Consider the following 21570-nt stretch of genomic DNA (forward strand, 5'->3'; position numbering starts at 1 on the left):
GGAACATTGGAGAATTCAAGTAAAACATTTATTATTTCAACATTCACAGGTAGTTACTATAAATAATCTTGGTGTGTGTCATTTCAGTCTTCCTTCCTTCCTCCCTCCCTCCCTCCATTTCTCCCTTCCTTTCTTTCCAGAGAAGAAGAGGAAAGGGAGAGAGAGAGAAAGAGGGAGGGAGGGAGAGAGAGATTAGTTGTTCCACTTATTTATGCCTTCATTTGTTGCTTCTTGTATGTGCCCTGACCAGGGATCAAATTTGCAACCTTGGTGTGTTGGGACGACACTCTACCCAGCTGAGCTACCTGGCCAGGTCAGTGTTTTCTTTTATTGAATATGTACACATATGTGAACATGTAACAAATTTGAAATCATAGTATTTTTAATTTAATTTCTACCATTGTTCTATGAAGTAATTTATATGATTGAGGTTACAGTGTACAGTTGGTCTTAAACAAAAGATCAAAAACAATAGCCCATGCTTTATATTATAATTTGTATTCTACTTCTCTTTTATGCCTTAATTAATACTGTGTTGTAATGTTTTTCCCATGGCACTTCCAACTCTTTGTGAACATCATTTTAAATAAGTGCACAGTGTTACATTGCACGCACGCCATGATTTAATTAACCATTTCTCTTTTGCAGGATATTAGACTTTTCCTAGTTTCCCACATTTTATATAAATTATAAGAAAACTTTGTGTGTAAGTATTTTTTAGTGCTTCAAGTATTTCTAAGGTAAAGTCCCAGAAGTAGCATCATGAGATCCATTAGATCTGCCTATTTTTTCTTTACTTCCATATATATATGGCAGTTACTATATGTATATATAGTAACTATACATGCATATCCCATATATCACATCAGATCATACATTTCTAGCATTTCAATAAGCATGTCCTCATGTTGTTCCCTACTCATGACCCCCTTAAAAGTAACCATTAGTCTGACTTACTGAAGTTTACCTGTTTTTGAAATTATTCAGTATGTAATCTTCTGCATCTGGCTTCTTTTGTTTAGTACTGTGTCTACAAGATGCATGCAATTTGTTGGTCTTTTTTATTGCTCTGGCTATAATCATAGAAACAAAACACGATAAACGTTAGTGAGGATGTGGAGAAATAGATCCCTTGTGCTGCTGGGAATGTAAAATGGTTCAGCCATTGTGGATAACAGTTTGGTGCTTCTCAAAACATTAAACATGGATTTGCCATAAAACCCAGCCTTTAGAATGGGCACCCAAACCAATAATTACGTACAAATGTTCATAGCAGCACTATTCACAGTAGCCAAAAGGTAGAAACAGCGCAAATGTCCATCAGTGGATGAATGGATAAACAAAATGTGGGGTATTCACACAATAGAATATTATTCACCCATGAAAAGGAGTGAAGTACTGATCCATGATACAGTGTGGATGAACTTTGAAAAGCAGTATGTTAAGTGGAAGAAGCCAGACACAAAAGGTCACATATTGTATGATTCCATTCATTGAAATATCCAGGACACGTAAATCCATAGAGGAGGTGAGGATTGGTGGGTGCCGGGGGATGGGAGGTGTGGGGAAAGGAAGTTAACTGCTTATTGGGCCTGGGTTTGTCCTTCATGGTGGTGAAATGTTTTGGGACTAGACAGGGGTGGTGGTTGTACAACACCGTGAAAGTACACCACCACTAAACTGTTCACTTTAAAATGGTTCATCTTATGTGAACTTCACCACGATAAAAAATTTAATGCAGTCAAACATTAACATTTTTTTTAAGATTTGTGTTTTAACATATGCTTCCATCTCAAAATAATAAAGGTGTTCTTCCATATTATATTATAAAATTTAAAAATTTTTGCTTTCCTCATTTAGGTCTTTAATCTGTCTGGAATTTGTGTGTGTGTATGATGGAAAATACAAGGGTATGATTTTTATTTTAGTTTTCCATTTGGTTAGGCAAATACTTCATCATCATTTATTGACTAGTCTAATCTTTCTGTGCTGATTTATAATGCTTCCTCAGACATATATAAACTTTCCAAATATGTGTAGGTCTGTTTTGGAAATCTTAATTTTCTTCTTATGTCTTAGTCTTTATAATAAAGTTAGTATCTGGTAGTTAAGTACCTTGTTTATTTTCTTCGCCATTGTCTTTCCCATTCCTAGCCTTTGTTCTTCCACATAATTTTAGGATCAGCTTGTCAAAGTTTATTTTTATTTTTTACATGTTGATATTTATTAACAAAAATGGTACAGGAAGGGGTTGGGTCAAAATTACAAAGTGGTAAGTTGTTTTCAAATAAAAGTTGTTTTCCATTGTAGTGTTCCTAGTGGACTATAGCCAATCTAGAAGTCAAATTTTAAAAATAAATTATATTTCCTGTTGAAATTTCAACTGGAAGTGCACGAAAAAGATTGTCATCTTTATGTACCCTGGAGCTATTTAGAAGTTCATTATTAATAATAGCTTTTAAAGACTTTTGCTACCAGTTGCTAAATCATTTTCTTACAGAGCTGGGCCACTTTACACTTCCACGAACCATGTGGATACCAAAAAATTGACCCAGATGACATCTTAAAAACAACAGACAAATATCCCATCTTCCATAGACCCTCCCCCACCTCACAAAATACAATACCTGTTAGTCTAGGGAGTCAGCCTAATAAAAAGCCTAACTCTGGCTTCAAGTGCTGACAGGCCAGTTGGTAAGTGTGAGACTTTGGGCAAATAACTTAATCTTTTTACACCTCAGCTTCATCCTTTGTGAAACAAGGCTGACCAAACAGTATCTACTTCACGGAGTTATTGGAAAGTGTTTAGTATCTATGTCTTTCAATAAGTGCTACTAAGTTTTATCAATCAAGCTTCTGATTTACTTTGTGCTTTTAATGCTGCCATGCTTTGTAAGGTAAAACCCTGGGTTTCCGGGCAGTAATAGATCTATGCTCCAGACAGCTTTTTATACTTGTGTCCCAAATATTTTTCTGTTTCTCTCAAGTTCATGCAAACACATACAGAATTGGCACAGGCACCCGCACACAGACTGTCCCATTTCATATGCAAATTATACACGCAGACGCAACAGGCAGAGATTCTCAAACACACATACACACTCAGCCAAGCACAGAACTCACGGATCCTGGTCCACATTCACGCTTCTGTACACTCCCCACAAAGATGGACCCATCGCCCACCCACAGATAGAGTTGGGCTCACAAATTCCACTCAAAACCTAGCAGCCCGCAGACATATCACAAGCTACATGCAGTGCCAGCCCCATGCAAGACATTGTCACAGGCTCCAGTATGGGCAGGGGCCTTGTTCTTACTTCCTTTGATTTGGTTCTATTTTAGTTGTTTTTGTTGTCCCTTAGAGTTATCATCTCTTTTTCTCCTTACCCAGCCCCCAAGGCCCATTGCGCATGCGCCCTGCATCCCTCCTCCTTCCTGGGTACCAGTCAGCGCTCCACGGCCCTAGCAGCGGAAGAGATGGAGCAGCGTCACGCGCGCCCGGCCCCTTAAAACGCTGCTGGCTGGAGCCGCCTCCCTCCCGACAGTCCGCGGCGGGGATGGAGTAAGGGGGAGAACCATCGACCTGCCCGCGGGGATAAGCGATGGAGTTAAAGCAATCTTTATCTACCCATCTGGAAGCTGAGAAGCCTTTGAGGCGCTATGGAGCGGTGGAGGAGACGGCGTGGAAAGCGGAGGGACTGGGGAGAAGTGAGTATTTCCGAGGAAGGAGGGTACTGTGGGGGATCCGTATGCTGTAGCCGGTGGTCGCGGGACGCGGGGACCGTAGGGAGCCGACCAAGAAAAGCGCCCCCGCAGCGGGGCTTTCAGCGCAGAAGGGGTATGCGCAGCTCTGCGACGCGCTCTCCCAGGAACAAAAGGGGACCCTCTGGGCTGGGCTGCACCTGAAGGCTCGGGAAATCGCAGGGCAGCGAGCGGAGAGCCTGGGGTGGACTCAGGAGTCCCGGATCCGTAAGCTCGCAGCTGGTCCTAGAAAGTAGGATCTTTCTCGCAACCGAGAGAGGAGTCCGTTCTCCGCCCAAGATGCGCTAGGACGCTGGGGCCATTGGACCATCCTGGAAAGCGCCCACGTCCCTGGAGAGGGGGGAGTGTCCGCTGGGTTTCCGCTGTGCCTTTACCCCCACCCCCGGCACGAGGTTTAGGGCACAGTTGAAATGCCCAGCGTTTCTTGCCCTCCTTCTCTTGGATTGCTGGTGGGAAGGAAAGGGTTAGGAGAAGGTTAACCCTGTGCACACCCTCTCCTTTCTCCCTTGACTCAAAGTCTTTGGTTTGGGTGCAGTCCTAGAAGGTAGTTCTGAAACCGACCCACTGTGTTTGCTCGTTCTCTCTCCGGTATTTTGGGTCAACAGCACATCCAAATAAACCAAGGATTTTTGTTTTTAATGAATAGGACACAATAGTTGAATGAAACTCTTGCCCTCAAAGTATGGAGGCAGCCGCATGGACCCCAGGGTCACCAAACCTTTGTGCAAACCCGAGGCGCTTCCCGGTGTCCCTGCCCTTGCATTGCTTGCTCCAGACGGTGCCTCCTGCTGGGCTGGGAAAGGCCCTCTCTCCAGTGCAGGAACCCTCAGCTCCTGCCTTGGCCCTGGGTCACCCGTGCTCAGCACCAATCTCAGAGCTACGTTGGACCAAACTATTGTGAATTTGCTCTTTTTCTTCCTTCACCTGGTAGAAGATGGTGTGTGTGTGTGTGTGCGTGTGTGCACGCTTTCTTCATGCCTGTAATTACAAATTTAGAAAATCTTCCTAGAATGGCTCAGCTGTATTCAGGTCCTCAGGGGTTCAAGTTAAAATCACAATTAACTGACTTAGTTTTGTGCCTGGAACCCATACTGCTCTCAACCTCTCTCCTTCTTTCCCTTATTGACTCCTTTTAAAATCTTGGTCTTTCCTCCTGTTTCATCCTTTGAAAACCCTTTGGCTTTGGTACTTTGGCATGACAGCAGGTCTGAGGGTCTCTGCTTCCTACAAGCTCAAGATAATACCTACAATGGCTGCCTATTATCGATAGGTGGCCATGTACCAGGTGCTGTGTAAGAACTTCAAACGCACCATCTCATCCAATCCCCACAACCTCCAGAGGTGAAAAACTAGGGCTCTCTAGGTAATGGAACTTAAGTGGCAAAGCCAGGATTTGAACCCCCGTTTGTTGGACCTCAGAGCCCCTTTCTGTTTTTAACATGAAGGTTTATTTAGTACTTTCAAGTTTTCAGGAAGCTTTCGAAGTCTTTTGAGAGAGCTCCAGAACACATTTAGTCATTTCATAAGTATGTGGCTGCCCTGGTGGTCTCTGGAGCTCATAGTGGCCTTGAAAGAATGTGCAGAACAGGAGCTATATTCAAATAAGCCCTGGCTCCATCCCTTACTGGCTATATGACGACTTTGGCATATTTCTAAACCTCTCTCTGCCTCCATTCGCTGAAATGGAGATAGTAATAGTCACCTACCTCATAGCTTAATTGTGAATATTCAATAAGGCAATATATGCAGAGCTCAAGATAAGTGCTCAATACATACTGGCTGCTTCAATTATGTTATTACTGCATCTGTAGAAGGAACCTGCTTTTATCCTTTACAAGGCATTACATAAAGCAAAACCTTGGACTAAAACTTCCATGTTTGTCAGTTCCCTAATAACTCCCCAATAAGTCCCCCTTTTATTTTCCCACCATTGGATTAAGAAAATTTTCAAACATGTAGAAAAATTGCAGTGAACACCCAATTCATAGCATCTGAGCTCCTGAAATTTTTGTACTTCTAAGTCTTAGGCTGCCCACTGTTTCAAAGCCCAGCAGAAAGGCGTTCTTGTTCTCTGCTTGCCAAACCATGGGAGACTCTGACTCTTGTATTCTATTCAAGTGTAAGACCATAGTTTCTGATCTAGTTCTGCATGGGTCCCCAAATCTGCTTTTTGCCTATTCAGACTTGAAATCTTCTTAAAGCACTGGCCTGGAGTCGCACTTTTGACTTTTAAATCTGGGGTTGTTACCTTTAGCATGTTTTGATCTCTAAATTCTTATCTACCTACAGAATTGGCATTTTTTGACAGGCTTAATTGGAACTCCCTCTCAATTCCCAGGGGATCTGTGTGTCCACCCCATAACATCTGGGGCCTCCATTAATTTATTAATGAAGTGTGAAAATCAGGGCTATCAATCCTATGGAGTAACAATTGTCAAGTCAACGTTGCGATGCATGAAATGCTGGAGAAAAAGAGAGACCCATTAAAAAGAAGACAGACTCTGTTTAACATCTACACAATTTTAAACATTTTATGTTGAACACTGGGTTTGTGTTACTTAAAAAGAATTGAAAAGGGGGAGGTATTCTAGAACTGGTAATTTTTAGTTAAAGTTGTATTAATTGCTACCTTGAATGTTAACTGTAGTTTTTAGATAGAAGAAATGTATAGTAGAGTAGTAAAGAACGGGAGTTTTGAAGTCAGGGAAGATGGCTCCAGACTAGCCCTAACGCTTTGTTGCTTTGTCACTCTGGGAAAATTTCTGAACCTCTCTGTGCCTCATCTGTAAAATGGGACTGTTTTGGTTCAAATCCTTGGGGGCTTCCTGGCCCCAGGATACAAAGGGCAAGGAGAGGCTGAAGACACTGCTGACCACTCCAGGTAGATAGGTGCCAGGGTTAATAAGCCAGACAACTTACCTACAAGGCTTTCTTGGGCGCCACAAGAAGAGTAGATCTTCATACCCATCCACCAGAATCTTAAAGTTTACATAGAGGCCTTAATGGGGCTCAGTCACATATATTGTCCAGATGGTCTCAACAATGCCTTACTCTCTCAAGGCTACATGCTTGCGATAGCTCCTACTATGGGAACGACGGGCAGAGTGCAACTCCACGGGCAGGGGAGGGCGTGAGGAGCCTCTGTCCAGCTCAAGGGTCAAAGCAGGTGGTCACGTCTTCTCAATGATCTCTTCCAATCAGATAATAATAATAACCACTTTGGGAGGTTGGGAGGATTAAATGAGATAATGTATGTAATTATTTTACTCAGTACCTGGCATGCTGTAAGCACTCAATGCTGAATGGTTGTCATAATGGGACAGAAGTGGATGGTGCCCAATAGCATCGGAGGCGATTATTCCAAGCTTGGCAGTCAGTTTTTCCCTGCATCCCTTTTTTTTTTGGTAAAATCCAGGTAATGATAATATATATGTATATAAAAATCATTATATATATAATCTTCCCCCACGGGTAAGTGTGGGAAATGGTTTCTGAACCCTTGAAAGCCACCTGGTATTTTCTCGTTTGAGAAAGATTCTAAGTAATTGCTCCCATCTGCCTTTGACCGCATTTCTCCACTAGCAGTGATTTTTTTTTTGCTCAGTTGTAAAATGTATAGTGACCTTTCAGTGTGGTTAGATACATAAAAATATTGCTTCCAACCAACTGTAATTAATTGAGGGATACACAAAGGCAAGGTGCTTTTTGACAAAGCACAGAGCTCTTTAAAAGCGCTGTTGGTTGTGGTTATTTCTTGATAGATTTGATTGTGGCTTAAAGGATGATCAAGATTTTGGACAGGGGAGATGGGAGGGAAATTCTATGAGAGTCCTCAGCACTGGCAAAAGCAGAGAGGTAGAAATAAATGTGTTGTGAATAGGAGATTGGGATAAAGAGAAAAACTCAAACAGCAACCTTCCTATGAGCCCAGGAGATAGGACTATTATTTGAAAGTCCAGGGCTGTGTTCTAATTCACAAGCAGATCATTAAATTGGCTAATGTTTCAGGTTTAATGAACAGTGTGGCTATGAATTTCTAGCAATCTATAGTATAGATTCCTGGAAGAAGTTTTGTGTTACTTTCATCTGTTTGATTAAATATGCTAATTTTATTACTTAAATTTTATTTTGTTTTGGCAGGTTTTTTCTTATTACTGAAGTACTGCATGCACTTTATTTAAAAAATTCAAATTCACCTGAAGTATAAAAACAAAAAGTAAAAAATAACTGTAATCTGTCCCCCAACTTTCATTTATTCTTCCAGTGCTTTATAAGTGCCAGGCAGTGTTCTGCCAGGCAGGGGCTGCAGATACGGTGTAGGGGCAAGACAGACGGGGCTACTGTCTGAGCGTCTACTGTTCAGGGAAAAGCAGGACATGGGCTTGGGGTGAAGGTGTCAGCTAACACATAAGCAAACAAATACTATAGTTTAGCTAATAAGTGTTACATGGAAACTAAAAGGGGAGGGATATTTTCCATCCAGTGGTCAGGAAATGTTTCTCTAAGAAGGTGACATTTTGCCAACTAAATGTCAGGGATCCAGGCAGCAAATACAAAGGGCCTTGATGTATTAGAGGAAGAGACAGATGGCCAGGGTGGCTAGAACTCAGAGAGTCCTGAGGGGAGAGAGTGGAGGTGAATCAGAGAAGAGCCGTTGTAGGTGGGGCCTTGTAGGTTGTGGTTTAAAAAAAGTATACAGTTTATTCTGATTGTAGGAGAAGCTGCTGACAATCGTTAAGCTTGAGACTACTAACATGAACTGTTTTTGTTTTTAAAAGGTCACATGGGCTACTGGATGGAGAATAACCATACAGGGCAAGAGGTGATCACTGTGCTCATCTTTGTCTGTAGTCCCCGATTCCTTCCTGATCAATCCCGTTTTGGATAAGCCATAGGAATTTCCTTGAGTGTGAAATGTGTGGCAAGGGGTAAAGGCTGTCTTCTGGGGGGCCGGGCTCTGGGCTAAGACTTGGGAGATGTGTAGTCTCTGCTTGGGGCCTGGATAGCCGACTGACTGTGCACTTATTGCAGGAACTATAGTAGCAGGAATGTGAAGATTATGAATATGACAATATCTAGTATGAACTTTGAATAGACCCAGTTATTTACTTTTTTCTGTGCTTGTTCACAACTCTAAGTTTCATTTTTGCAAGCATTTCCTTCTCATGTGTTAATTGAAGGAAAAATTCACTGTGCCTGTTCTTGGTCTCGGATTAAGTATTAAACACTTATTAATAATAATAGAAGTTAATGAGTTTTAACTATGAGCGGGAGCTTATTAAATTATCATAACAAGTCTATTAGGACAACGGACTCCTTATTCTCCTTTTACATTTGAGGAAACTGAGGCCTAGGAGGTTAAGAAACTTGCTGATGGCCACAAAGCTAGTAAGTGGCAGAGCTGGAGCCCGATCCTAGCCCTCTCTGACTCCAGCTGTTCCTGGCCAATGTCTGTTCCCGGCACAGTGCTAGATGCTGCAGAGATTACAGATGAAATGAGATACAGTCCCCACTCTTAAGGAGCTTACAGATTTGGGGAAGTGTGAGGATACAGATGTAAAGAACACCATCATTTATACTACCGGCAAAATGAAACAAACACTAAGAGGAGGCACAAGTGGGAAACAAGAAGAAGAAATTGGCTCTGTTTGAGGGACACCAGCGTGCCTACAAGGAAGAGTGTTGGCCCTAGTCCTGAAGGCTAAGCAGGGTTTCAATAGGTAGGAGAGGAGAGAAGGGCATTTCAGGTAAGCTGCCAGCTCCAAGTTGGGAGGCAAAGATCCTGAAGTCCAGGTCCATACACTAGCTTTTTTTTTCCTGTTGATTTCTCCTTGGCTCTCTGTCAGGGGACTTGGGGTCTGTCTGGTCCACTCACGTGAATCATCTATTACCTGGATGAGTCTGCAGTTTGGAGACCAGATGGAGGCTCTTTTAGTGTTGCCCTTCAGAACATCACTCAGAAAGCTCCCCCAAGGACGCTTACCCTGTAGTCCATTTAATCCTTCACTCTTCACTTATTCAGCATGCTTGAGGCCTTACTGTGTGCTAGCCTCAGAGGTAAAGAGATGAAGAAGACCCAGACTCCACCCTCAAGGCTTTCTGGGTTCCAGTCTTCCTCCTGCTGCTTCTTAGCCAGTTGCCTAACATCTCTAGACCTCGGTTTTCTCATCTGAAAAATAGAAATGCACTTCACACCATTGAACTAGACACTTAGAAATGGCTAAGATGACACATTTTATGTTACATGTGTTTTGCCACAATAAAAAATGCTATTAAATTATTTTTTAAAGTAGAATAAAAAAGAAATCTTTAATGTACAGGCATAATTCATATAATAACACAGACTTATACTAGGTCCAAGTGGTAGCACTGAGGGATGGTTCTGGGGGATGGGAGAGGAAGTGACCCTTGGAGTAGACTGAAAAGATGAAACACATTTCCTCACTGGGGGGAACAGCGCTCCAGGCAGAGGGAATAGCACTTATGGAGATAGATATAAAACAGCACATTTGACCTTGGAACTGCAAATGGGTCAGAAATGCTCCCTCAGTTCTAAAAGAGTTAGGGAGACAGGAGCAGGCAGTGAGTGCATTTCAGAGCCCAGTGTAAGTTCAGGGGAGGCTGGATACAAGATGGCTCAACTCCCCATTTCCTGCAGGGTCTGGGAAAGGCAGCTAAGGACCAGATTCCTAGAATAGAGTCACATTTGTTAATAACAATTATTTTTTAGAGAAAACATCTCTATGCACTGCTAAGGTCTGTTAGAGGAGCAAAAACAGTGATTCCACGGGAAGTAGAAGAGACTGATTATAAGAAAAAACATGCAGCGGGTACTTCCCATGTGCCTGCTCAGTGCATATGTTTGCGTAGTCCTCTGATTTTCTCCTTATAGAACACCCTGTGGTGGGGGGTGCAATGGAATCATTTATTGCTCTGTTTTACAGGTGAGGAAACTGAGGCTCAGGAAGTTAAGCCAATGTTACTCTGCTAATAAGTGATAGAGCTGGAACTTGGACCCAGCATAGGTGACTTAATTCTTTCTTATTTTCTGGGATTCATCGAGGTTGCTGCTTATATAGACAGATATAGTCATTTGGACAGTTTTCCATGTGTCTTAGTACTAATTCCATTCTCTGGCTCATTAATTTCCTTTCCCATTGCAAACACGTCCCCTGTAAACTTGAGGAGTACATCTTAAAATGAATTTCAAAGTACCCTTCAGGGTGAAACTAGAGTGGGAGCTTGAAGACATTTACAGATATGCAATGGGAAGACCCGTTCTGTTTTGAAGAAAACCTATAGCTTCACAGAGAACGGCATCCCTTGGGTGATCAAAAAAGACTTCACGGACAACAGAGGGGCAGAATAGTCTAGTTTTTCCGAGTGGGAGCTCTGCCTCCATTTGAATCCTGGCTTTACTCTGTATTAGCTGTGTTACTTTGGGCTGATAACTTAAATTCTCTGAATTCCGGTCTTCTTATTTATAAAGTAGAGATAATAACAAGACGTGCCCACTTAGGAAATGCCTCCTAGGCAATGAAGAAGCTGCAGTGAGACAGTGTGTGAAAGCCCTTGCACGGAGCCTGGTGCTCTCAGTAAATGGAGGTAATGGTGTTGATGAGGATATTGATAGACAAGGACATAAAGCAGGCTTTATCTGAGTAGTATGGAAACAACTGTAGAAAAGGAAAAGTTCAAGTGGGTGGACCAGCCTCAGGAAAAGAATGGAGGCGACAACACGCGTGTGTGGGGGTTGTCAGAGGCGTGCACGAACTTGGCTGCAGTGGAGGAGCACAGGAAGCATACGGCTGGTTGAGCAGGGTCACTAGACTGGGCAGATTAAAAATGACAGGCTGTATGGAGCCACTGCAGGACAAGGGACAGAGAATACCGTTTTAGGATGACTGTCTGACAGTGTTTGCAGACTGGGTGAAAGGAGCCCTGGGGGTAAGACCAACCAGGAGGGCTTTGAAATCATCTGATCGTGGGTTCACATGGGCTGGGGTCTAAATTAGCGGCAGTGGGTTGGGAGGAAAGAGCCAGTCAGATATCTGGAAGGGATAAAACATTAGCAGTTGATTACAGAGAGGAAAGAAGGAAGGTCTTGTAAGTGCAGACGATGAGCTAGGTGGGAAATCAGGGTTGTAAGCCTGGGGTCTTAGGAATTTAAGTACATCAGCATCGGCTCTGCCCAGTCTCACTTTCTTTGGGTTCAAAGAGGGTCAGTGGTCATGGGTTTGGGAGAAGGAATAACAATGACTCTTCACATTTGTATAGCACTTTCCAGTTTGTGCTTCTCCTAACTTACTTTCTAAGTTACCCTTCACACGAAAGGGCAAAGAACAGGAGTCGCCATCCCCCTCTGAAGTGGGACAGCAGATTAAGGACTCACTCTAGGGTAGGGGTAGAGCTGGTAAAGACTGAGCAAGGGCCCAACAGTTCAGGATGCACCAGACTAGGGCTTCCGGGACCAAATTTACATGAATAACAAACGAACAATAACTACATTACAAGATGGATTCCCTAAGTATGTCTGGATTCCCTAAGATCTAAATTGGAAAATGACCACAATGCATGACAGTAATTGTTGTGTTCATTTTAAATTCACAAAGAAGTAAAGCATTCATTCATCTGCTTATCCATCCACCCATTCATTCACTCATCCATTCAAGCCTTATTTACTGAGGGCCTCCTTTATGCCAGGTATTGTGCTAAGCTCTTAGGAGCACAGTAGCACTTGGATTAAGGTGTATCTAGTCCGTGCCTTCAGGTGCTTTAAGGTCTACTGGAAAAAACAGAATTACCATATGATCCAGCTATCCCACTTCTGGGTACACACGCAAAGGAAATGAGATGTCTGTACTCCCGTGTTCATTGCAGCATTATTCACAATAGCCGAGATAGAGAAACAACTTACCAGTTCACCAACAAATGAATGAATAAAGATGTGGGTTGTAGATACAATGGAATATTATCAGCCATGAGAAAGAAGGAGATCCTGCCATTTGTTATTTGCAACAACATGGATGGACCTTGAGGGCATTATGCTAAGTGAAATAAGTGGGACAGAGAAAGGCAAACGCAGCATGGTTATCACTTTTATGTAGAAACAACAAAAAGAAAAGAAAGAAAAAGGAAGACAGAAAGAAAGTCAAACTCACAGAAACAGAATAGAAAAGTGGGACAAAATCAAGGGGGAGGGTAGAGGTGGGGGAGGGAGGTGGGACTGGCTGGGGTGGGGTGGAGGGATGGGGAGAAAATGCAGACAATTGTAACTGAATAAAAAAAATAAAATAAAATAAAATACATAAAATTAAAAAAAGAAAAGAAAAGTGGTTGGTTGCCAGGGTCTGGAAGATGAGGAAAACAGGGAGAAGTTGTTCTAAAAAATAAAAAGGTACAAACTATCGGTTATGAGATAAACAAGGTCTGAGGGTGTAATGTAAACTGTGGCGGCTATAGTCAATGACACTGCAGTGCGTAATTGAAATTTACTGAGAGTAGAACTTAGGTGTTCTCACACGCCAGAAAAGGTAAATGTATGACGCAATGGATGTGTTCATTAACTGGATGGCAGGGAGACTTTCCCAATACATATGCCAAGTTACCACAATGTATACTTTAAATATCTTAACAATTTTATTGGTCAGTTACACCTAAAAAAAGCTGGGGAGGAAAGCTCTACTGGGAACAGTCCCTATTTCCAATGATACAAAACCAAAGGGCCAAGAGAGGATGCTGTCCCTCAAAGTCCTTCAGAAACAGAATGCAGGTCGGTTTGCTGACCCTAATGCCTTCTTAGCTAAATGTTGTCCAGAGATTAGTTCCTTTTGTTACAGGCATGTTTTTGCAGGCCCGTGAGAAGACGAGTCCTAACAGGGGCAAACCAAATGTTATGGGCTAACCCAAGGGCAATGATTTGATCCTGTCTTCCTGAAAGTGCCATGACCGCAGAGACCCCAGGTGTCAATTCACTGCTAAATGCTGGACGCCCAGTGCCTACCACACTGCCCAGCACTTGGAAGCCTCTCATTCAATCAATAGTTGCGGAATGTGGCGGCTGGTAATCTGCAAAGACTGAGGTGCAAATGATTTAATCATGTTTTGTAAACCTTCAGAGCCATCCAACTGAAGAATAAAAGTAGTTATTTGGAGTCTTGGTCTCAGTTGTCTGCTCATTTCCTGGTTTAGATGGTTTGTTCCTGATGCTGCAGTTCGATCTGCATTCTTGCTTTGCTGCTTCCTGGGAAGGGCTTGAGAATTTCAGATCAGATACAAAGCAATGGGAACAGGTGCCATTATTGCAAACTGGCAGCACACTGAGAATGCTGTAATGGGTGTAGGTTGGGCTAGGTTCTTTCCCGTGCCGTATTTTTTGATTCTTAGATGTCAGCAACTACAACCATTCACAGTCAGTCACTCCTTTCTGGAACAACAGAAACAAAAACAGCATGGTTACGTTAAATGTACTGGACTATTAAAGGGCCTTTTAATTTCATGCAGAGAACAGTCATCTTAAATGCTGCTGGTGGAACTGTTGAGTCTTCCAGCCTTTTGGGAAAGCAATTATATAATATCTGTTAACATTTAAAATATTAATATACTTTGACCTAACAGTGTGACTCCTGGGACTCTATCCAATGGAAATAAAAACACGAGCATACAAAGACATGTGCAAAAAAAAAGAAAAAGAGAAAAAGAAAAAAAAAACTAGACAGAAAGTGAAGGCCTATCAGTGGAATGGTTGAATAAATTACTGTTCATCTACTATGAAGTGTTATGGTGCCAGTAAGGAGGAATAAATTAGATTAATAACAGTTGTCTCTGAGGTATTACTGATGCGAAAATGAGGTCCAGGAAAATGTATGTAGCAGGATCCCATTTTTGTAAAACAAAATTCTCTGTCTGTCAGTCTGCTCTAGTACATATAATATAGATGGATCGGTGTGAGTGTGTGAAAATCCAGAAGCAGAGAGATGAAAATCTTGCCCCATGAATCAATAGAGAAGGAATTTAAATATAAGACTTTCTGGTTAAAAAGTCCATTCCTTTTCCTCTACAGTTATTAGTAAGCTTCCCACCATGTTACATTCCACTTGTATTCCCTATCTTCAAAAGGGAAAGCCAACTGAAATAGTCTGCGTGGCCCTGTTTTAAAGATCTGGGTTGTCACAGTGCTGACCATTCTCATGTAGAGCTTCTTTCATTGTAGTTCCACCTGCCAGCTCTCTCCTGGTGGTCCCCAGGGCTGAAGAATGAAACGATCTCTCTCAACCAATGATCCTGGTCTCAGGGAGACATTTGAGAAGCTGGCAATAATGAGCAGAGGAAGGAACAAACCAGTTTTTCCTTAACTCAGTGTTTTTCTTCCTGTGGTTATACCCTTTGTCTAGTCTGTTTGGGCTACTATAACAGAAGACCATAGATGGGGTGGTTTATAAACAACAGGAATTTATTTCTCACTGTCTGGAAGCTGGAAATCCAAGATTAAGGCACCAGCAGCTTCAGTGTCTGGTGAAGGCTTCGTGGTTCGTGGACTGTCTTGTAACTGTGTCCTTACATGGCTGGAGAGGTGAGGGAGCTCTCTGAGGTCTTTAATAAGGGCATTAATCTCATTTCTGAGGGTTCCGCCCGCATGATCTAATCACCCCCTAAGGGCCCCAACCTACTCATACCATCACACTGGGCATTAGATTTTAATGTATGAATTTGGGGACAGGGAACATAAACATTTCGTCTGTAGCACCCTCCTCAATCCAGGAAGGAATTAAGAGAACTGAACGCTCGAGATTTGCTTAGTGTCTATGGCGGGGATGAAATGCTTTTAGCAGGCGGCTCTTACAGTGGCTATGATTTTGATAAGGAACCAAAGTACTTAAATTATTTCCATTTTGGCTCCATTTGGTTCTTCGACACCCAGCAGGCCAGGGGAGATGATTTCACCCACATCGTGTATGCAGTGCTGTGTCAATGCTGGAGACTTGCTTCCCACCACTGCAGGATCCATTCACCTTGATCCCGTTCAAATAGACATAAGGAGGGCGTCCCCAGAGCACATCCTGGCGGTCACAACCAGGACAATTGCCATCCAACGTCCAGAATAGCAGCCTAGCAGGGTTCCGGGAGCTAAGAGGTTTGCTTGCCTGGGATCAGTTCTGCCTCATAGCAGGGCTTTATTTCTCAAATGCTTATCCAAAGCCAGGACTAGGTTAGCTTTGTATATTTTTCTTCTCTGTTGAGATAGAGATATTTTTATTGAGGTAAATTTTAAGACCATAAAATTAACCCTTAACCATTTTAAAGTGTGCAATTCAGTGGCATCTAGTGCCTTCACAGTGTGCTGCCATCTCCTCTATCTAGTTCCAAGGTGTTTCTTCACCCCCAAAGGAAACCCCATTCCCATTGAGCAGCCCCTCCCCATGCACCTTTCCCCAGACCCTGGCAGCGACTGCTTTTTGTCTGAATTTCCCTCCTGTGCATATTCACATAAATGAAATGATACTATATGTGGTCTTTTGTGTCTGGCTGCTTTCACTTAGCTTAATGTTTTTCAGGTTCATCTATGTTGAAGCCAGTATCAGCACTTCATTTCTTTTAATGGCTCAGTAATATTCCATTGATGAATAGGCCACATATTGTTTTATCCATTCATCGGTTAATGGACATTTAGGTTGTTTCTACCTTTTGGGTATTATGAATAGTGCTGCTATAAACATTGGTGAACACGTATTTGTTTGAGTGCCCGTTTTTTAAAAAAAATTTTATTGTTGCTCGATTACAGTTGTCCCCACTTTTCTCCCCTATGCTGCCCACCCCCCTATTTCAATCCTCCCCCCACATTGTCTTTGTCCATGGGTCCTTTATACATGTTCCTTGACTTGAACCTTCCCCTCCTTTCCTCCGTTAACCCCCTTCCCCTCCCCTCTGCTCACTGTCAGTTTGTTCTTTATTTCCATATCTCTGTCTCTATTTTACTCGTTTGTGTTTTGTTGATTAGGTTCCACTTATAGGTGAGATCATATGGTATTTCTCTTTCACCTCCTGGCTTATTTCCCTTAGCATAATGCTCTCCAGTTCCATACCCATTGGAACCCATTGGAACAGCATACCTTATGCTGTCGCAAAGGGTTGGAGCTCCTTCTTTCTGCTGTGTAGTATTCCATGGTGTAAATGTACCACAGTTTTTTGATCTACTCATTTACTGATGGGCATTCAGGCTATTTCCAGCACTTGGCTATTGTAAATAACGCTGCTATGAACACTGGGGTGCATAGGTTCTTTCGAATTGGTGTTTTAGGATTCTTAGGGTATAATCCCAGCAGTGGAATTGCTGGGTCAAAAGGTAGTTCCATTTTTAGTTTTCTGAGGAAAGTCCATACTGTTTTCCACAGTGGCCTCACCAGTCTGCATTCCCACCAACAGTGCACTAGGGTTCCCTTTTCTCCACATCCTGGCCAGCACTTGTTGATTTGTTTATGGTGGCCTTTCATTTGTTTATAAAAGGTACCAATGAGATAACACTTCACAATGAGATACAGCTTTTAATTTGCATCTCTGATGGCTAGTGATGCTGAGCATCCTTTCATATGTCTATGGGCCCTCTGTATGTCCTCCTTGGAGAAGTGTCTGTTCAAGTCCTTTGCCCAATTTTTAATTGGGTTGTCTGTCTTCCTGGTGTGGATTTGTGTGAGTTCTTTATATATTTTGGAGATCAAACCCTTGTCCAAGGTATGATTGGCAAATATAATTTCCCGTATGTTTGCTTTCCTTTTCATTTTGCCCATGTTTTCTTTAGCCATGCAGAAGATCTTTAATTTGATGTAGCGCCCATTTTTAATTCTTTTGGGAATATACCTAGGAGTGGGATTTCTGGACCATGTGGTAATTTGATGGTTGACTCTTTGAGGAAGATACCGAGACCTTTGACTTCCACATTCTCTGGCAATTTTACCCATTCCAACCCTTTTCTTTATTCTCTCTTTCCTTGAAGTTTATAATTTCACATAGATAAACAGTTTTGGAAGGTGGTATCTTGTGGTAATCAAATACATACATTTTTAACTAGGGGTTAGGCTGCTTGGGTTCAAAGCTCACCTCTCCCACTAACTAACTGGTTGATTTTAGGCTAGTTATATGGTGTCTCTGGGCCTTCATTTACTCTTCTGTATGGATAATAATAGTAATTCCCATCTCACAGGGGCATGTTGTGGAGTCAGTGTGATAAGGTATATGTAATTTTTTGCACAGTGCCTAGCATATAGTAAACAAATAAGAATATGTTAGCAATGGTGATTTCTGTAAATAGCTATGCTAGTCTCTTAGTCAGCCATACCATAGGCTGGGTGACCCCAACAACAGAAGCTTATTTCTCACAGGTCTGGAGGCTAGCAGTGCAGGATCAAGATGCTGGTGAGGGAGGTTTTATTCTGAGCCTCTTCTCTTGGCTTGTAGAGGCTGCCTTCTCATGGGTGTTCACATGACCCCTTATGTAAAAGCATGAAGAAAGAGGGACAAAGGGAGAAAAAGGGAAGGGAGGGAGAGAAGGAGGGCGAGAGAGAGAGAGAGAGCAAGAGCTCTGATGTTTCTTCTTATTAGGACATTGATCCTATATATTAGTGCCCTGTTCTGATGAACTCAACCTTAATTACCGCCGTAGAGGTCCTATCTCCAAATAGAGTGACATTAAAGATTAGGGCTTCAACATCTGGATTTTGGGGGACATGATTCAGTCTGCAGTGATAGACTTCTTATTTAGGACTGGGAATTATGCTTTAGCATCTCAGCATTTTAGGGTTGGAAGGACATTTGGAGTCTGTCTTAACCTTGGCACCATTGACACTGACGCTTTGGGCTGAATCATTCTATATTACGAGGGCCTGTCCTTTGCATTATGGGATGTTTAGCAGCACCTACCCACTAGATGCCAATAACACCACCACAACCCCCTGCCCCTGCCCAGTTGTGACAACCAAAAATGTCTCCAGATATTGCCAAATGTCCCTTAGAAAGGCAAAATTGTCCCCATTTGAAAGCCACTGATCAAGTCTAATCTTATTTTGATACAGATGCTCCAGTTTTATGATGCAGGCAGGTTCAAAGAATTTTCCTATTTCATCTCTTTGCCTTGGCCCCTAGGTTTCTGCTCTCCTTTTCTCCAGATCTCTCAGTTTTCTGTACACACACGCACACACACACAATACAGGCAATAAAAACTGTTGGATGTGCTCGGGATTAAGCCAAGAGAAACGTGATTATGAGTTTTCTGAGGCATAAAGAAATCTCCCCATGCAAAATGGATTTGATTTTCTCCAAGGCATTTCTGCCTGGGGAAGATTTCTACTTACTGCAAATTGAACTAAAGAAGAAATTGTCATTGTCACTTATAACAAAGAAAATGCCTCAGGTGGGTGGATAGAAATACCCTTCGAACAACAGCCCTTGGCTCTGCTACCAAAATGAGAGGGATTTATGTTGACCCAGAGACGGTTGACTCTAAGTTTTCTCTGAAACATTATCCGTGTCCAAGGACTGACCATTTCTTCTTTATTACCACCCAGGAGAGTGCACAGACAATAATTGAAGCAGAGTGCAGACCAAGAAAGTAGAGCACACCAGGTGACAGATGACATCTTAATTTTTGCAAACTGAAATGAGCACTTTTTTTGGTGGGGTGGAGAGAAAGAATGTCTGGTTGTTGTTGTTTTTTCAATATCCTTAGATGGACTTTTTTAGTATAGATGTGTACATATATGTATGTTTATGTTCGATTGCTTCTATTGCATCGATAGGGCATAGGATAAAAATTATTGCTGGGGATAGTCTAGTCTTGTGCAGTTCCCGACTCAGTTTGCACATTAGAATCCCTTGAATGGCTTTTGACACAGTTAGCCCATTCTTCTCTCTCCCTTCCAAGTGAATTAGGAACCACCCCCCTACCTCCGCACCCCTGCCTTGTCCACAGGGAAATTGATTTTCCCAAGGGCTCAAGCTAGGTAGTAGCAGTAGAACTTGAAGCTACTCATCCTGCATATTCTAAAACAACGAAGTAAAAAGAGCTCCCTTCCTAATAAAGGACTTTCTTTTCCAGACTGTGATGGCCAACACCTGAAAGCCCTCAGTAAAATGAGTGATTAAATCCTCAACTGCAAATTTGTCATTGCTCTTGGGAAAACAATTCAACCCATGGGTCCTGTTGCCCTAGATCAGTCATCCATTTCTAAATACAAAAGATACTATTGCTAGTATTATTAGCAACCATTATTCAAAAATTTGTCATGGATGGAGAGATTCATAACCTGTATTTGGTAGGCCAGCTGCTCCATTAATTTAGCTCTATTCCCAAAGAAAGGAAACACAATCCACTGTATTTAGAAAAAAATAATTATCTATTACCTAATGTGTTTTTCAAAGAAACAGCCTAGTACTACCTGACAATATGTGGGCTGCAGTAGAAATTCACCCATAGTTCTAATGGGGCAGGGAGCAGGAGACAAAGCCATATTTAAGGGATTATGGGAAAAGAATTAATGTATCTTCCTATCTTGCTATTAAAAGATACTTTTCAGAAAAAAGGTAAAATCGTGACTCACAAAGATGTAACAATGAAAGCATGTCAAAGATTTTATTCTACTAAATCAATGCAGGAACCAGGTAGGTGTGATAACTGATTCAAAAGAATCTAAACAGACTGAGTTATAGATCAGGAATATTGAAAGAAGGGGCAAATGAAAGTAAAACTGAGTTTTCCGTGAAGGAGGGGGAAGTCAATCGGATCTCTACTAGACAGGAGAGGATTTGCATGAGTAAAAGAATTATTTTCATGTTATTATCAGTTCCCTACTACTTACAGAGTTGTAAAACACCGCAAAGACAATGAAAGACCAGGGTCGGGCAATTGAGAGAGGTGACCTCCAGACCATGCAGTTCTCCACTGAAGCGCTTTCCCTCCCGACATTACCCATATGCTCTCCTGAAGAGGAAGCAATGAGAATTCAGGTTCTTAGTAACCACAGTTTTCAAACACAAAGAAGGCTACTAAGTTTTTAAGAGTTAAGAAAATTATCCTTTAGAGAAGAAAATGACTTCCAATGAAACATGGTCCATTGAAAGGCGAGGCTTGAAAACAGGGAGTCCAGAGAAGACTGGAAAATGATGCAAAATTAAGCCTGTAAATTATAGATATTCATCTCTTGATGCCAAATGCTGGATACTTTATTGACTTTTTACAGCGTCATCCAGATGTTCAGCTTGAATGAAGCTGACAGTGTATAAACCCAGTACTTGCTGGTTACCCATTTAGCTGCTCTGCAAACTAAAATTATCACATACATATCACATATATATATATACTTTTGTTATATTTATATTACAACTTTTATTTATAATATATATATATATTTTAAGTTCAGGGTCACTACCAAATCATCCTGTGGCCGATAGCTACTAACTCTGCCTGGTAAGCGGATCTGCCTCTCAAAGACCAAGCTGGCTGTTCACACTGACAGTGGCATGCAGTAGCAAATCAACACACATTTGCCAGTTGCATCGAGGTATTTGATTCCTAAGCAACTGAAGAAAGTTGCTTCACTTCCTGGGGAGGTAGGGATACTGGGCAAGCAGTTAACAAGCTTCTAAAAATGGTCTTGGAAGAGAAATTACTTTGGCTTCTGTGGGATTGGAATTAGGTATCTTGATGTTACAGTGTTTACTCAGCAGCCATTTCTATGATCTAAGAATAAAGCACAGCAGCTTGAAGTTGACTGGTGAGTCTAACACCCTCGGTGTTCGATTACTTCCTAGCTTGGCGCT

General features: G+C 42.0%; 1 protein-coding gene across 4 annotated transcripts in view; it reads left to right on the plus strand.

Moving 5' to 3' along the window:
• The first annotated feature begins 235 nt into the window (after positions 1 to 235).
• BMERB1 (bMERB domain containing 1) overlaps positions 236 to 21570 on the plus strand; it is a 121578-nt gene continuing 100243 nt past the window's right edge. For 2 of the 4 annotated variants that reach the window (XM_053929431.2, XM_024571716.4), the window contains exons 1-2: positions 239 to 313; positions 3392 to 3708. In XM_053929431.2, the coding sequence (XP_053785406.1) occupies positions 3603 to 3708 (106 nt within the window). In that variant the 5' untranslated portion in view covers positions 239 to 313; positions 3392 to 3602. Of the gene's footprint in view, positions 314 to 3391; positions 3709 to 21570 lie in introns of all 4 variants that reach the window. The other 2 variants (XM_045204378.3, XM_045204379.3) reach the window with 2 other exon arrangements.

The sequence above is a fragment of the Desmodus rotundus genome, chromosome 1 (genome assembly GCF_022682495.2).
Source record: "Desmodus rotundus isolate HL8 chromosome 1, HLdesRot8A.1, whole genome shotgun sequence".
Taxonomy (NCBI): Eukaryota; Metazoa; Chordata; class Mammalia; order Chiroptera; family Phyllostomidae; genus Desmodus; species Desmodus rotundus.